The sequence below is a fragment of the Gracilinanus agilis genome, chromosome 4 (genome assembly GCF_016433145.1).
Source record: "Gracilinanus agilis isolate LMUSP501 chromosome 4, AgileGrace, whole genome shotgun sequence".
Lineage (NCBI taxonomy): Eukaryota > Metazoa > Chordata > Mammalia > Didelphimorphia > Didelphidae > Gracilinanus > Gracilinanus agilis.
Genome location: NC_058133.1, coordinates 268,364,563 through 268,382,254, shown reverse-complemented (window position 1 = coordinate 268,382,254; position 17,692 = coordinate 268,364,563). Strand labels below are relative to the sequence as shown.

At 44.9% G+C, this 17,692-nt stretch overlaps 1 protein-coding gene across 1 annotated transcript in view; it reads right to left on the bottom strand.

The window, feature by feature from the left end:
* The window catches only part of GLP1R (glucagon like peptide 1 receptor), a 69,203-nt gene extending 52,225 nt beyond the window's left edge, over positions 1-16,978 (bottom strand). Inside the window, exons 1-6 of the mRNA XM_044675299.1 lie at positions 16,879-16,978; positions 16,675-16,817; positions 16,291-16,352; positions 7,586-7,688; positions 2,904-3,117; positions 1,239-1,349 (exon numbers count right to left, since the gene is read on the bottom strand). Of these exons, the coding sequence (XP_044531234.1) occupies positions 1,239-1,349; positions 2,904-3,117; positions 7,586-7,688; positions 16,291-16,352; positions 16,675-16,817; positions 16,879-16,978 (733 nt within the window). The remainder of the gene's footprint in view (positions 1-1,238; positions 1,350-2,903; positions 3,118-7,585; positions 7,689-16,290; positions 16,353-16,674; positions 16,818-16,878) is intronic.
* Between the last annotated feature and the right edge of the window lie 714 nt (positions 16,979-17,692).

Sequence of the window (17,692 nt, the reverse complement as noted above, 5' to 3'; positions counted from 1 at the left end):
CTTACATTTTACAAATGAGCAAACTGAGGCCCAGAGAGTTTAAATGATTAGCCCAAGGTCACCCAGGTAAGTAGCGGATATGGAATCCTTTGACCCCAGATTCACTGCAACCAAAGTTCTCTCTCATCCTTGCCTTCTCCCACCAAAGCTTACTGTGTTTTTGTCCTGGCACTTGCTACAGTACTGGGCTGGTCAATTTCAGGGGTCCAAAGTCCCCTTCAACCACCTTGATGGGAACCTGGTAAATCATCAGATAAATCATTTGACAATAAGAGATTAAAAACTGAACTTTCAGTGAACCAGCAGTGTATGTGTGTGTGTGGGGGGGTATATTTTGGGGTTTGGGTATGCGTGTGAGTGTAGGATGGAGGAAAAGAACAGAAAGATGTCAGCATAGATAGGAAATGGGGATTGAATAGATGAGAGATTGGTCAGGTCAAGTGAAGGACTGCAGAAAAGAACAGGAAATCATCATCATGAAGCCTGACCACTTCCTATCCCCATCCCAAATTTGAATGTAAAGATGATTAGCAACCCAGCTACCCAGGGTGAGCCTTACCTCCCAAAGCTTGTGAATGATGCAAGCACTTTATGGTGGGAGAGGGTGAAAGGAAGGGGGAGACAAAGAGCAGATCATCTCATGCTGAATATTCATGGGAGGGTGGGAAATAGGAAGAAAAAAGGAATGGATGATACATAACCAGGAAGAAAGCAATGGGAGACTATGGGAGGAAAAGCTGGAGGGGAGGAATGGGGAGGAATGGGCAGGATAGAGAAAAAAGAAGAAAAGGGGAAAAGAGAGATAAGAATAGGTCAGAGAAGAAAATGATAGAAAGGAAGAGAGAAGAAAGGAGAGAGTAAAGAAGAAAATGGGAAGAGGAGGAAGGAAGGAAATAATGCACCCCTCATTTTTCTAGTTGTTATGCCAGATGATTGACTCAGAGGATTGAGACAGAAGAATGTAGATTGGTGAGTGATGAAAAGCTGCATAAATGGTCCCAGGGCCAGGTGCATAGAGACCCTGGCAAAGGGAGATGGAATGATAAACAGTACTCAGGAATGGGGTATAGGGTGTAGGGATTGCAAGAGTATAATCAAACTACCCATCTCAGGATTTGAGAATGGAGAGGCTCTGGGCTCTGTTTACATCAGTACCTTGAGTACCCATACACAATATCCTGACTGAACATCCAGGGACCTAGTCACAGCAGGAGGTGGTAGGGCAGGAAAGTTCTTACCACTGTTGGCCCAAGGAAGGTACCAGGGGCAGCTGACATTGACATAGGTCCCAGGGAGGCCATCTGGCCAACAGGCATATTTATCGAAGGTCCGGTTGCAAAATATGCCTCCTGAGGAAAAAGAATGGGAAAGATGGCTGGTTAGGTGAAGGTGGGAGTAGGGAAAGTTCCTTTCAAAGCTTCATTGTTCTTTTCCCACCAATCCTCCTCCAATTCCTATAATAGATCAGAGCAATCTGGCTGACCAAATGAAGAAGAACTCTGGGTCGTAATTCTAGTCTCTAGCTTCCTTGTGACTATGAGATAGGTGCCATCCCAAACTCTATTTTATGTTCCTCTCACATTCTGGGTCCTTTGTCCATCTTTAATAGAGAAAGAAATGGAAACCCCCACCCCTTTCTTTCTCTAGGGTTCTGTGCCATCTTCCTACTCATTTCCATTTTCAGTCCCTGCTCTAGACTCCAAAACTGGGATTTCCTTGAACACTATCAGGGTGCAAGAACAGATATCTCCAACAATAACATATCAATATTCAGGAATGGTTCATGGCCAATCACTGCTTCTCCTCTCCTCTGACTCCCCAGTGATGCTCTCTCTCAGTATCCACTCACCATACACCCTTCTCCCCATCTACAGGGATTCCCATTCAGGTAGGGATGCAATAACAACTAAGATCCCTTCCAATTCTGTTATCCCTAGGAAAAATGATACCAAACAAGTTCCAAGTTCTTATCCTCTCATGCCTGAGGTTCAGAAACAGCCTCTTAACAGGATTCCCTCTCTGATCCTATTAATCTTGAATGTCTCTGCCAGAGTAATCTTCCTAGAAAACTCTTTATAACATTCCATTCTTGTGCTTAAACACTTCCTACTGCATTCTTTCATTTAGATCTGGAAGGGGTCTCTAACCCTATCATTTTATAGATGAAGAAACTGAGGTCCAGTGAAGGTCATAAAGGTAACATGTAGCAGAGTCGCTATTTAAACCCAGGCCTTCATTCTTTCCACTCCATTCCACTGACTCCTTTCATTCATTTATCTATCTCTCCAATATCTGTTGAGTCCCGACTATGCGCAAGTGCCTATACTAAGTGATGAGGAGGATACCAAAGAAGAATAAGAAATCGTTTTTGGCCCAAGAGGGCTTCCAGTCTGGTTTGGGAAATAAAATATGAACTTAGATAACTATGATACAAGTTAGACAGTGAAAAGGAGGAAGAGGTACAAAGTATTTAGAGAGTCTGAGAGTTCCGAGAAGAGACTGGTCACCTATGGGATGGGTTGGGGAGAGGAAAGAATGCTGATCTAGGAAGGAGGAATTTGAGCTGAACTTGAGTGATGAGGAAGATTTTGAGAGGATGAATAATGTAGTAGAAAGAACACCAGCATTCTACTTACTAGCTCTGTGATTTTTGGATAAAGCATTTCCTCTCCCCAAGTTTCTATTTTCTCAACTCTAAATTGATTCTATGATTCTACTTGTCTATAAGTCCCAGAAACCAGCTCAAGGTTTTCCTTAACAGAGCATTCAAGCAGGGTGTTGTTTGGTAGAGTAATATTAAGAGAAGAGAGTCATCTCATTGGGCCAGCAGTGGGGTGGAGCATGGCAGGAAAGTCAAATCAATGTGTGTCTTCGTAATGATAGAGGCAATGGTGAGTGCTCACCTGTGGCTGGAAGAGGTATCTCCTGTATTAATCGCTGACACTCCTGTTGATATTCCCTCCACTTCTGCACTGTTTCTGAAAGGGACATGTATGCACCCTGTGGGAAGAAAATGATGATAATAATAGTAATAACAATAGTAGTGAGAAGCAGCTTGGCATAATGGTAGAACCGTATTACTACCCTTCTTAAGGAGCTCCAGTAGCTTCTGTTGCCCTAAAGATAAAATACAAACACCTCTTCAAAATTTAAATTTAAATTCTTCAGTCTGGTTCCATAAATCTGGTTCCACTTCTATCTTTTCTGATTGGTTTACTCTTTCCCCACTCTTCTATGTTCTATGTCCCAGGTAAAATGGCAAATGACTTCTGTAACCTTACCAAGAAAACCCCATGGATAGCTCTGTGGGGTCACGAAGAGTCAGACATGACTGAACAACAATGAAAATTTAGACTTGGTGTCAGGAGAAACTTTCTAATAATTAGAGCTATCCAAAAATGGAACTAGTTGCCTTGAGAGGTTCTTCCTCTTTGGAGATCTTCAAACAGAGGGTAGACTTGTCATTTTCATTCTATTGGGGATTCCTTTATTTAAGGGCAAGGGCTGGGCTACTTGACTCTGGAGAAACTTTTATTTCCAAATTCTGTGATTCTGGGTCAAATCCCAAAATCTGATACTTACTATTTGGGTGATCTTAACCTCTCTTTGTAAATGAGAAACTGGACAATATGGCGTCTATGTAGATCTCTAGGTAGATCTACAAAGGTCTCTATGTAGATCATCCTGATATACTGGAAAGAGCCCCGCCTTGGAGTCAGAAGATCTGGAGTTGAATGCCACTTCTGCTACTTAACTATAACCTCAGTGAAGTCCTTTTCTCTACCTGGTAGCTAGTGGAGCAATGGATAAAGTGGTAAGCTTGGAGTTAGGAGGACCTAATTGAAATCTGATCTCAGATCCTTACTAGCTGTAAGACCCTGGGCATGTTATTTAATTTCTGTCTACCTTAATTTCCTCAGCAATAAAATAGGAATAATAATAGCACCTATCATAGAGTTAACGATTAAATGAGATAATAACTTTAAGACCAAATGCCTTGCAAAAAAGTGCTATGTAAACATCGGTTATCATTATCATCAGAAATTTAATAAATGTTCATTGAATTTGAATCTTGAATAAGTGTGTGTATAGTCCCAAGAGGGAACTTTGAAGGCTATGAATGTATAAATGCCTGCCAAGTTTGTTATCCAATAAAACAAAACAGTTTCCTTACTTAACAGCCATTCATTCCTCTTCCTTAAGATCATAGGTTCAGAACTAAAAGGGAATTAATTTAGAAGTCATCTGCTCTAATTGTTTCACTTAGCAAATGGGGAAACTGAGTCTCAGGGAATTATATGATCAGTCACTCAGTAGTGTGTAGTAGTAAGTAGGTAGGTAAGTAGTAGAGGACTCTCTGACTTTAAATCTAGCATTCTTTTCCCCATACCATGCTACCTCACCATTTGTCTTGGGGCCAGCTAGCCAGAATTCCCATCTTTTCCCTCCTCCATTTGCCTTTTGCAGCCCAACCCATCTGAACAAACAGCTTCACTCCCTCACCCCAATGGCCCCATTGATCTGAGAGGACAAGCATACCTGATGCTAACAGTCCCTGAGCGATCCCATTGCCCTTAACTCCATCAGGCCCTACCAAATAACAGTCTGATCCATGTTAGGTAATTGAGGTCACTTATGGGAAGCAAACAGCTGTCCTCTGAAGCCTGTGCTGGAAGAGGAGGATGACAAGCCCCAGCCAGGACTTTTCTCAGGCTCTTTAAGGCACATTTGTTTGTACCACTTATTTTATCTTATTTTTTAAAACCTTACCTTCTATCTTAGAGTCAATACTAAGTATTGGTTCCCAGGCAGAAGAGTGGTAAGGGCTAGCAATGGGGTTTAAGTGACTCGCCCAGGGTCACACAGCTAGGAAGTATCTGAAGCAATATTTGAACATAGGGCCTCCTGTCTCCAGGTATGGCTCTCAATCCACTGAACTACCTAGGTTCCCCCTGTACCATTTATCTTACGTGGCCTCTAGAATACCCCACCATCATGGGAATTCCCAGGGTACAGAGGTATAGTCTTCTCCTTTCTCCGTCCCCTAGTGCCTAGCCTGGAGCTGTGTGCACAGGATGAGAGGACAGACTGATGGCCTTTTGCCTACTCCTTCTCTTATAAATCTCCCTCTGCTGCCTCTCTACTAACCACAAGTCACTTGGCTAGGCAGGTGACCGGGAGGCTAAGAGGTTTCATCAGCCGCCTCCATTGCCAGGCAGTTGGTTGGTTCTCCAAAGTGGAGGGCTCTTCAGAACAGATTAACTTTGCAGGCTTCTACGTCCCCTCACCCAACCTCATTACTGGCAGACCTCCCAGATTTACCTCTCCTCGACACTCCCTCCCCCATATCATTGCTGTGTTCACCAAGGAAAGGCCTGAATGGATCTGCCATAGCTGCCTATCTTATGAATGCAAAAGGAAGAGAAGACCCAAGTTTTTGCCTTCACGTAATCCCCTCAATATTCCATCACCCTGAACTTTACACCTCTTCTTGGGAATACCCAGAATACTTTCTTCTCCAACTCTGATTCTAAGAATCCCTATGTTCCTTTAAGGCTTAGCTCAGGTGCCTCTTACTCTATGAAGCCTTCTCTGATTCTCTCACCTAAAAGTTCTTTGCCAGCTTCCATTTTCTTATCTATATATTTGAAATGTTATTCGTAGAGCACTTTGAACAGAGCCTGGCACATAACTGGTGTTTTGTTTGTTTGTTTTGTCTGTTTGAACCTTTACCTTCTGTCCTAGAATCAAACTAAGTATTGGTTCCAAGGCAGGAGAGGTAAGGGCTAGGCAACTGGGGTTAGGGGACTTGCCCAGGGTATTACAGCCAGGAACTGTCTGAGGCTGTACTTGAACCCAGGACCTCCCCTTTATAAGCCTGGCATTCTATCTACTGAGCACCTAGCTGTCCCCTCTTCCAAGGTTCTTAATAAATGCTTGTTCTCTTTCCCCCACATGGGGTCACTTCATCTCACCCCACCCAAGTGGAATTTAAGTACTTTATAGATCTTTGAATTCCATCTGGCACAGTGCTTTGCATCAAGTAGGTGTTTAAGAAATAAATCAAATAGACAGTAGTGAGGCCCATCATCAGATGGTTTTGCAACTTGCTACTGGTGTGGCCTTGGAAAAATCACTTTAACCTCCCTGGGCCTTGGGTTCCTCATCAGCAAAATTAGGGAGTGGGATCAGATGGCCTCTGAGGCGGCTCAAAACCTGTGACTTAGAATTCTAATTTGATGGGAGAGACATAATCCTAGCTCTCGAGGGGCTCCCATTCTAGCAGTGACAGACTTTGCTATATTGAGCTCTCTCCAGCGAACATCTGGGGAGCTGGCCAGGTTCTATCTGTACCTTCCCTCTGGGGTACTTAGCTTTTCAACCACCTAACAATTGCTATTTCTATAGCACTTTAAGGGTTGCAAATGTACTTTATATGGGTTACTTCTTTTTTTTTTTTTTTTAAACCCTTGTACTTCGGTGTATTGTCTCATAGGTGGAAGAGTGGTAAGGATGGGCAATGGGGGTCAAGTGACTTGCCCAGGGTCACACAGCTGGGAAGTGGCTGAGGCCGGGTTTGAACCTAGGACCTCCTGTCTCTAGGCCTGGCTCTCACTCCACTGACTCCACATAGCTGTCCCTATGGGTTACTTCTTGATAGAGACCCAGGGAGCAGGTTTTTGGACCGGTCACCTAGAGGAGTGTTGTTCAGTCATTTCAGTCACATCCAACTCTTTGTGACCCCATTTGGGATGTACTTTTTAATTAAACTCTTACCTTCCATCTTAGAATCCCTACTGTGTATTGGTTCCAAGGCAGAAGAGCAGTAAAGGCTAGGCAATGGGGGGTCCAGTGACTTGCCCAGGGTCACACAGCTAGGAAATATCTGAGGCCAGATTTGAACCTGGAACCTCTTGTCTCTAGGCCTGGCTCTCAATCCACTGAGCCACTTAGCTGCTAACCCTTTCCTCCCCCCACCTCACCCCCCATTTGGGATTTTCTTGGCAAAGTTACTGGATGTGGTTTGCCATTTAAGTTAATGGAGTGGTTTGCTATTTTCTTTTCCAGGTCATTTGACAAATGAGTAAACTGAGGCAAACAGTATTAAGTGTCCCATAGCTAGGTGGTGTCAGACTGGATTTGAACTCAGGTCTTCCTGACTCCAGGCCTGGCTCTCTATCCACTGAGCTACCCAATGAGCTGATGATCCTTTGTAATAACAAAGCATTGTAAAATACACCATTAATTAAAATAATAAGGTTAGAAATATGAGCTGTTGTAAAGGGCCTTTTGAGTTCACTGCATAGTCTATAGGCATTGAGGACCTAGAGTTGTAATCATGGCTTGATTAAAGTGTTATTTTAGGAAGCTCTCCACCTGAATGTTTATTGGTACATTAAATCCAACATGTCCAAAATGCGCCTCATTGGGATCCCCCTAAACCTGCCCTTCCTCCAGACTTCTCTATTTCTGTGGACTCTGCCTCACTTCAGTCCAATCCATGTGCACGTCTGCCATGACTCCCTGGGATGTTGTCGGTCCCCTTCCAAAGGGGGATGAATAAAGTTTCTGAGAAAGGAAATACCGTCGTCTCACTGACCGAAGTGCTTGTTGTCCCTGTCCTCTCTCTCACCTCATAGCCAATCAGGTGCCAAACCTCTACCCGTGGAGATGTTGCTAAGAACATGCTAAGAGGAACCAAGATATTTTTCAGATGAGAGGACCCATATTTTTGGCATACAAACTTGATTCATAATGCCCTTCTGTGGCAAACTTCCCTCATCAGAGAGGTAGCGGGAGAGGAGAACAGGTCCTCATTGCCTTGATTTCACTTGCCTTCTCTGCCCTTTGGTAGCCTAGCTTGGAACTGACAACAACCAGAAGGGAGAGTTTTCTTTCTCTGAGTCTCTTAAATACTTTTCTCCAATCACCTATGCAGGTTTTATTTGGAAGACAGCCTGTGTTCACTCCCCCTTGCAGCTGGGTTGCTGCCCTGAGCTCCTGAGAGGTGAGGCTAATTAGCTATTAGAATTCAGTATGTTGAGGGGGGGCAGCTGGGTGGCTCAGTGGATTGAGAGCCAGGCCTAGGTTAAAATCTGGCCTCAGACACTTCCTAGCTATGTGACCCTGGGCCAGTCCCCTAACCCCCTTGCCTAGCCCTTACTGCTCTCCTGCTTTGGAACCAACACATAGTACTGATTCTAGGATGGAAGGAAAGGGTTTAAAAAAAGAATTCAGTATGTCCCCTGAGTTGACCCAAGAGGTGGGGAGACAGGGACTGGGGGACCTGAAGAATCAGAGTATAAGACTTCTCTTCCCTGGAAAATACCGAGGAGACCCTACAAGTTCCACCTACAACCACATCTGATAAATAGCCAGGCAGTAGATACCCAGATATCCTGACACCTTCCTAGTAGTAGCTCCATTTCCCCAACTCTGAAACCACTGGGACAAGAGAGAGGAAGAGGAGAAAGAAAGAAAGTGTCTCAGATTTATGTTGTGAGGAACAGAGAAGGCTAGAGAGGAGATAATAAAAGAGACCGAGAAAGGTATGTTTGTACATGGAGGTGAGGAATAGCCTGCTCCCTCTTTTCAAAAAGTTGACCTAGGTCCAAATCTTACCATTAACCCTTGCTCTTAGGGTGATTGGGTAAATCACTTAAACTCTGGGCCTCAGTTTCTTCTTTTGTAAAATGAGAAGTCTGGACTAGATGGCCTATGTGGTCCTTGCTAGTTCTAACTCCTTTGATCTGGGGGGGGAGGGGGACTAGTAATTTTCCCTTACAAGAACATTTCAGAAATAAAAAGGAAACCTTTCACTCTATAAAAATAAATATATTCACCTTCACTGATGGTAAAATTTTTAGATCAGAAATCTTTTGATTTAATGCTCCCGTCTATTCATTAAAAAGTAATTATATAAATTAAGTAATATATAACACAATAAACAATATAATAAATGTATTATTTATATAATATAAAATATGTTATATAAAATATATAAATAATTAAAAATTTAAATACAAATAACCCTGGGAAAGGTAAGAAAGTCAGGCTAAGCACTTCAGAGTCATATTACATCAGTCCTTAGAAAGGATATTAGTACTCTTGTCCCATCCTTTTATTTCAAAAATGGAAAAATAGGTCCAGGAGTGTCAGTTGTTGGTGGTGATTGACTTGTCCAAGGACATATAAACATATAGTCAAGATTTGAACTCTGGTCCTCCTAATCTGAGTCTAACACTATTTGTGCACTATCTTCCCTCATCTTTGGAGTCCAGGTTTGGCTCCCCATAATTCATTCTCGGCCAGCTGAGGTGGCTCCTCATTCAAAGGGGAGCTGACATTTTCCTTAGGGCAGAGAGCCAGGGAAAAGGAAGCTGTTTTAGCCGCAGTTTTGAAGTTGGGGGAGGCCCAGCTAACACAGCTTCACACAGCATTTTCTTAAGCAAAATTCTTGGGATGGAGTTTGGGGGGAAGGTCTGTCCCCTGCCTTCCTGACAGCAAAGACCAGCACCCAAATGGCTCCCAGAATTCCTGCCTCTTTCAGGAAGCCTTTCCTGATTGATAGGAGGGAGGGAAGAACAATTCCCTGCCCAAGAGAGCTGGGGCAGATGTTTGTGTGAGATGCCCTCCAGGAAAGTATCCATATATCCCCAAATCCTGGGATTCCTCAGTCTCCTCTGGGCCACAGTTCAAGTTAGCTTCCTTGCACTGAATCCTCCCTCTTCCCCAGGCCACATTAACTGTAGGGATCCTACACTTTGATCCCCCCAGAGCCATAACTAAGGTACAGCAACCGGAGTTTTTCCCCCTCTGGGGGCAAATTTAGAAAATACTCACAATACTTGCTGGCTTTTAGGGCCTTTGAGCAAGCTCTTCCCTGCCCCGCTTTGCTCTAGCCTCCTCCCACCTCTAGCAGCCTCCTGGCCAGTGGTCACCCATTAGAATGCCAGGGTGGTTCCTGTCTGACGACCTCCCATCCCCTAATCCCTCTCCAGATCGAGGGTGCTCTCCCAACCAGAGTTTATGGTGCTCATCCCAGGCACAAAAAGTCCTACTTTTGCATCTTTTTCTTCCATCCCAAAAAGTCAGTTTAGCTGCAGGGGCTGGGATGATGCTAAGAGGACAGAAGAATAGGTAATTAGATACCAAGAAGGCCCAAGCATAGGGTAAGCTCTGACTCCTTGGGTAGGTCCTCTTGGCATCAATTAGTCCTGGTACCTTTGGGCCTCCAGGTCAACCGCCTAACAGAGAACAGTGCTCTCTCTATAAAAGGTTTTTTTTTTCTTCTTTAAGCCTTACCTTCCATCTTAGAATCAATACTGTGTATTGGTTCCAAGGCAGAAGAGTGCTAAGGGTTAGGTGATGGGGATTAAGTGACTTATCCAGGGTCATACAGCTAGGAAGTGTCTAAGGCCAGATTTGAACCCAGGACCTCCCATCTCTGGGCCTGGCTCTCAATCCATTGAACCACCTAGCCCCCTCATCAGACTATTTTTGCACTTTCCTTTGTATCTCCAGTACTTAGTATAGTACTTAATAAATAGCAGGTGCTTAATAAATGCTAATCGACAGAATGACTGATTGCCCGGCTGCTTTTGCTGAACTGCTCCCCTCACCTTTGTTTTTAAATCTTTGCTACAAGAGCTGGTTTGGTTAGAGGGAGGGAGGAGGAATCTCTATGGATATGAAGGTGCAATAAAAACAAGATATTAAAAAATAAGATTTTTCAAAGTCTAATGCAGAGAGGAAAAAAATGCTATGCTAGGATTCAGGAGATCTAATTTCCAATCCCTTTTCCCTGCCTCTCAACTCTGCCTCCAACTTGTGTGACCTTGAGCAAGTCATATTCCCCTGGGCCTCAGTTTTCCCACCTGAAATTCAAAATGAAAAGGCCACATGGGCTAACACTCCACAGGAAATGGACCTCACCATCCTCATATATATATATATATGATATATATATATATATCATAATATTTTGACTACCTCTGTGCCTCTTCTTATGTTCTCACCTCCTGAAATCCTCAAAACCTTTTATCTCCATCTTTCACTGATCCTACCCATCTTTAAAGGTCCAGCTCAAAAGTTCCTTCTCAGCCCTTAAGATCTTCCCCCACTTCAAACCCAGAACAGCATTTGAATTATGCATCCCTTAATACTTAACCAAGGTACAGATGGAAACATGGCATCTGTTTTCATAGACCCCTTAGGCTATGACCTGCATGAAGAAAGGGACCACCATGTTTTATGTCATCTCTGTATCTCTGCCAGCATCCAGATCACAGAAAGTGCCTAAAATATGTCTGTCACTGTGACTATCCATTGAAGAAATGGAGAAGACATAAAAGTGTTGATGCCCTGAACTTTTCCACTGGAGTGGTCATATCTTAAACTTCAACATCACTCTAACATTCCTCCCTTCCAAGATACTGCCTTCTAAAATTCTCTTCTCTGACCATAATCTCCTATTCTTCCACCTCTCCAATGCCCTTATTTTTTGTATATTTTCTTACATATTCCCGCCGAATCCTCCTCTGCCTATTTTTTGCCCTCATCGTGACCTTTCATCCTTTATTTTTTTCTTATAAATTTGACAAAGTTCAGTATGTATTTTAGATATGAAATCTCTATAGAGGGGCAATCTATAAAAATTCCCCTCCAGTTTTCTGCTTTCCTTCTAATCTTGTTAGTGTTTATTTTATTTGTACAAAAACTTTTCCACCTTTCGTCCTTTAATGTCACTTTTTTCTTCAAAGCTAGTCAGCCTTTCTAGCCTATCCAGACATTTCAATAATCCTTTCTCTTCTCCAGTAGAATCCCTCATCTTTTCATTTTCTCCCACCTTGCTAACTAATACAAAGTTTGGGGTAACATCTACTATCTGTCTTTTCCAATCTTTCTCCTGGCCTCCAGTAGCAAAATAAATTCTTAATCTGTTCCAATTGGGTCAGTAAGAAGTTAGGATTTTCTCTTCTTCAATGGACTTTCACTGCTGCATAGAAATTCTTTTACTCGTCTCTTATTGACTAGCATATTCTCTGAAGCAAATGCCAAAGGTCAGATCTCCACAGGTCTGAACTCTATCTCCTGTCCCTCCCTTGAAACAACAGGTGACATTCTCTCTCCTATTTTACCCAGAAGATTGAGGTCAAGCGATATAAAGTCACTCAGCTCTCTTCCTTCACTCCTCCCCCATTCTCTGCTGATCAGTTAAAGAAATAGCTCTCCTTCTTCCCTAGGATAAATCTCTATGTTCCATTCCTGTCCCTCTACTGTGATTTTGCTACATTATCTATTTCCTCTTTCATAAATCTTCTATCTCTCTCCCTCCCTCTCCTTTTCCTTTTTTCACAGACTACCCTCTCTCTTGGGCTCCCTGACTCCACCCCATTCTCTCTTCTTCCTTCCCTTATCATCTTCCCACCTCTTCCTCTCCTTTTCTTCTCCTCTTTTTCCCTTTCTCCCTTTTACCCCATTCCTCTTTCTCACCACCACTCCTCCTTCTTCCTGCCTTCCCTTGGCTTACAAAAATATTTAGATCTCATCTACCTAATTTTCACCTCCCTCCCCCTTGAAACTATGGTTCCTCATCTCTCCCTGTGTCTGGCACACTGCTGCCTTAACAACCTTACTCAACCATTTACAATATGGCTTCCAGTTCCACCACTCTACTAAAAAAACTCTCTCCAAGGTCAGAAAGCACCACTTTAATATTAACTCTATTAATGCCTTTTTCTAGCCTCATCTTGACTTTTCTTCAGCCCTGACAGTGTTGGTCATCTTCTCTTATTTGAGTCTCAACTACGATGACAAGGCACTCTATTCTTGCTTACCTCTCTAACCATTCCTCTTTTTCTTTTACTGAAAAATGAGTCCTTTAAGTATTAAAAAAATTTCATAAATGAGCTCCTTAAATAGGGTTGCTCCTCCAAAAGGCTGTGGTCATTTCCCTTGATTCTCTCTACATTGTCTCCCTGTTTTTTTTTTAACTAATCCATTCCTGTGGCTTCAATTATTACCTCTAAACCAGTGACTTCCAAGAATCTATCTCTTTCCCTAACCTCTTCCTAGAGTTCTACTTCTGAATTTCTAACTGTTCACTGGATAGCTCTACCCTGACCACCCCTTAGCATCTATAATTCAGCATCTCCAAAAACAGACTCCCAGGATAATTTTAAACTGGAAGGAACCTCGAAAGTCATCGTGACCAAATTCCTCAATTTAAAAATGAGGTTCAGAGAGGTTGTGACTTGTCCAAGGTCATATAGGGAATGTCAGAGGCAGGACTTTGTCCTCCTTCCACCAAAGAACAGAAACTTGTTTCTTCCTTTAATTTCTCTATTTCTGTGCAAAGATCCTTTCACCCACCCAAGCTTGTAAACTCAGAGACATCTTGGACTCTATAAGTCATTGTCTTCTCCCTCAGCTATGGTTTACCTATCTGTCCTCTCCTTTCTACTCTCACAGCAAGTGCCCTCGTTGGGGCTCTTGTGGCCACTTTCGGGGAAACTATTCTCTTCCCAATTCATCCTTCACATCATTCCCCAATTTATCTTCTTGTTCTGAGCAGTCTCCTTTCCTCCAAAATTTCAGTGGTTCTCAATTGCTTGCTGGTTAAAGTATAAACTACTAATTTTGGCATTCAAGGATCGGCTCTGCCTTTCCTATTGTCATTTCACATTACTTCCTGTGGAACTGGACTATCCTCCATTCTGTTCTTATCTCTGCCTTCTCCTTTTTTCACAGAGGAGCTAATTACTCACACATGGTGGGTTATTAATACATTTTCATTTCATTTATAAATGACACTGTCCTTGTCTAGCTTAATGTTTGTCAGAGGAACAATGATGTGTAAATAAATACCTATAATAGACAGCATAATGCCGAAGCATAGTACAAAGCGACATTTGCTCAGATGAGGGAGAGATCATTTCTGGTGGAGATGAAAAGAAAGGGGAGAAATGAGGAACGAGTCATTCTGATCTTGTCTACTTCACAGGTAGAAGAGAATGAGAAGCATTTGGTAATGGTATTTGTTGTGTGTTTATAAGGTCCAACCACAACCCTTCCACTTGCCCTTTCCCATTAGTTTAGTCTTGACTAGAAAGCAAAGGTAGTAGACCACAACCTGCTCTGGGTAGACCCTCAGGGCTCAAGCAGTCCCTGTTGGAATCTCCTTTTCCAGACTCTCTGCAGCTACCAACTTCACTGACTGTCCCCATTACTCATTATTTGGGGGTAACAGGTCAGGTCCAGTCCACAAAGCAAAAGGTCACATCTGCAAGCTGATGGTTATGAAACTCTAGCCATAGTACAAGGAGAGGCTGGGGATGGGGCAGTTGTCTAGGGGAAGAGGACAAGCCCTGAAATTGGGAGGGTTAGGGAAGAGAGTCACGATTTCTGGATCAAAGGTAGGCTGTTAGGTGCTTCGGAAAAGAAGGTGGGCATGTGTGAGAAGAGGCCTTCTACTCTCCACCATAGCCAAAGCAGATGGACTTTTTACAGGCCATGTAAAAAGGATCTATTGCAGGATTCTCTTTTCTCACCCCACTTTTTCCCACTTAAGAAATTCATACCGTATCCCTAAACTTTTAGTGGGGGAGTAACAATAATAAACACACCATTTCCCTTCCCCTTCAATGGTGGCTTTGCTCATGGGCTTATATTCTTCAAGGCCTACTCTGGGGTTGAGGGCTTAAATAAATTAGGTCTAAGACAACCTGGCAAACCTTTGCACATTACTGGCAAACATGTCTTTCATGCCTAGGAAAGAAAAAGAGTCTACCAGGTCTGGCTTGCTCTTTGCCCCTGAAATCACTAGCCAAAGGGAGAAGGAGCTGAATGGGTAACTGGTCAGGTGTGGTGGAGAAGGGCAGCTCTGACTGTGAGGAGGCTGAGGAAAAAAAATCTTAGACTTAATGTCCAGAGGCAGGAATCAGGTTGATGGGAAGGAAGGGGAACAAGGGAAGAAGGGGAGAGGTGATTCTCTAACAAAGTTCACAGAGCAAACAGGAAAGTTTATTCATTTTCTCTGCTCTGAAGCATATCTGGTTCACCACCTCTGGTTGGTACCTTCTGGCATCTCAGCCAAGACCTGGACTTCTCCATGTCCTAGTCTGAAGACAGAATCATATGGGCCCTCCAAGCTCTTATGGAAAGGTTAGGATTCTCTCATTCCCATTCTCATTCCAAATACATATTAGAATTTTTCAAGGCTGTGGTGAAGGAAAGGACAAGTCTATGGAATCAGAACAAGGATGATCAATGACAGCACCTTTTCTGTCTCCCAAAGAAGCACCTGGTACACAATCTGTCCTTTGCTCCCTTCTCCACAGCAATCACCCTGTGGAGGAAAGGACAGAGAAGGAAAGCAGAGAGGGAGATAAACAATTACAAGATGCTGTGGCCCTTGGAGTGAATGGGAGGTGAGCAGCCCCTCTGACCAGCAAGATGATTTTTGCACGAACAGGGAGACTAGATGACAGCAGCTGGAGTCAGAGACAGGGAGAGACAGAGACAAAGAAAACAGAGAAACCCTGAAGGGGGGAGAGGAGAATGAGGTAAATTCTGTGTGATGGGAGAGCCTTGGATAGGAAGGGATACTGGGGCCTCTGCATGATTTGCTGCAGAGGCTCTGATTCCCAAAATCTGAGTTGGGAGGTAGGGCAGGAAAGGAGGTACTGAGGTAAAGCCAAGGAACCCTGGAAGTGCAGAAGTGGAAGCAACAAGAAGGTGACCCAGAAGGACAGAGACTAGATAAGGGGGAGAATCAGCCAAACTGTTTGCCCATCACCTTAGTCATAAGAAAGGGGGCTAGAGATTTTAAGGTTGTGTCCTCTGAGCCAAAGTCTGAGAGATGGAGAGAAGATGTGGGAAGAGAAACGGAGGATGCGTTCTGAAGGTGCCCCCAACCAGAGTCTCCCCACTTCCTCTCGGTCCAGCTTTCCTTGAGCTCTAAAGCTGGAGCTTTGAAGACCCTACTAGAAAAATGGGCATAAAAACGGAAACCAGGAAAGGGAAAGCAGAGGAGAAAATGGAAAAAGTGGGAGAAGGAAGAGAAAAGAGAGGGGGAAAGGGGAGAAGGTACAGGGAGGGGGTGATGTCAGAGAATGGGAGAAAAGTGAGGGGTTTCACAAACTGACAAGTCTTCCCTATCCTCTGCAGCTAAAGCCTAGGAAGAAAAACCCAGCAGGCTGGGGAAGTGAAAGTCGGGGGAAGTGAACAGTCTGAGAGAGGGGTAGTGCGGAAGAGGGAGAAGGGAGGGGACACAGTCAGCCAACATACGGAGAGAGTCCGTTAGCCTGGGGGCCTAGCGTAGGTGCGTGAACACGGGACTCGGCGGATGTCTGGGAGAGGAGAGGAAGGAGAGGAAGAGAGCCCTGAGAGTGGAGAAATGAACTGGGGTTGAGTTCCACCGTCTGGGCAGGTGGAGAGTGTGTGCCTGCTGGACTGGGGGCGGGGCGGGGTGAGAGGGGCTACAGACCAGCTTGAGGCAGGAAGAGAGGAGTAAGGAGTTACTGCAAGGGTGGCGGGAGCAGGAACCTCCAACTCCTGTACCCGGCTCTCCTCGGGTCCCAGGTCCTAGATTCAAAACACCTATCTCTCCTAAAGTAACCGAAGGGTTGGCCTGCCCCTTTCCCCAAGGTCTGTCCTGGCTCCAGAGTTTACCCTGAGCACCCGGCCCTCCTTATCCTCAGCTCCTGAGATGTCTGGGGACAAACCGACCAGTGTCCGCGGTTCCCACGGGATGGTGAAAGGGGGAAGGAATCTTCGGAGAAGGGTAGGGACTGTGGTGCCGCGGGGGTTGGGGGCTATGAGTCCAGAGCGTAGGGGCGGCACCTGGGGCTTCACTTCCCTCCTCCCACCCCAAACCCCCGCCCTGCAGGGCACATACCTGAGGGCGGGGGCCAGCCCTGCCCACAGCGCCCAGCAGAAGAAGGGTGAGTCGGAGAGGGGCTGGGGGGCTGGCCATGGCGAGCCGGTCAGGACCGATGCATGTCCGCCACCTGCGGCACCGCTGCGCTGAGAAAAGGAGCGGAGCGGAGCGGAGCACAGCCGGCCCGGGAGCTAGCGGCCCGCGCCCGGGGGAGGGAGGAGCCGGGCTGGAGCCGCCCGCCAGGGAGGAGCTGGGGGCGGGTCGGCCCGGGGTGGGGCTCCCTTGGATGGAGGGGGTCCGGCGCAGAGAGGCCGAGTCACAGGAACCCCCTCCTCCCCACCTCCCACCTGGCTCTGGCTGGGTGCACAGAGAAAGCGGGGAGCGGGACCTAGAGCTGTCTGCGCCTTTACCACAAGCGCCCTCCGCCCGGACGCTACCCCAAAGCTCGGGGATTGGGGGCGCAAGTATGAATGAATCTGCGTGGTTACTTTGTCAGAGTTCACAGAAACGCAGCTCCCGCTCCACCCCTCCCGCCTCCCTATCTTCTGCGTCTAGGCAAGTCTCTATGTAATAATCGCATATTTAAAACCCCCTTAAATCAATCAGCCAAATAAAATCACATTTTAAACATTTGTGACGCTCCATTGTCACCGAAAAAAACTCCAAACTGCTTAAACCTGGCATTCAAGGCTTTAAGCTTTAATGCCTTAAAACTATACTAAGTCTCTCTCTCTCTCTCTCTCTCTCTCTCTCTCTCTCTCTCTCTCTCTCTCTCTCTCTCTCTCTCTCTCTCTCTCTCTCTCTCTCTCT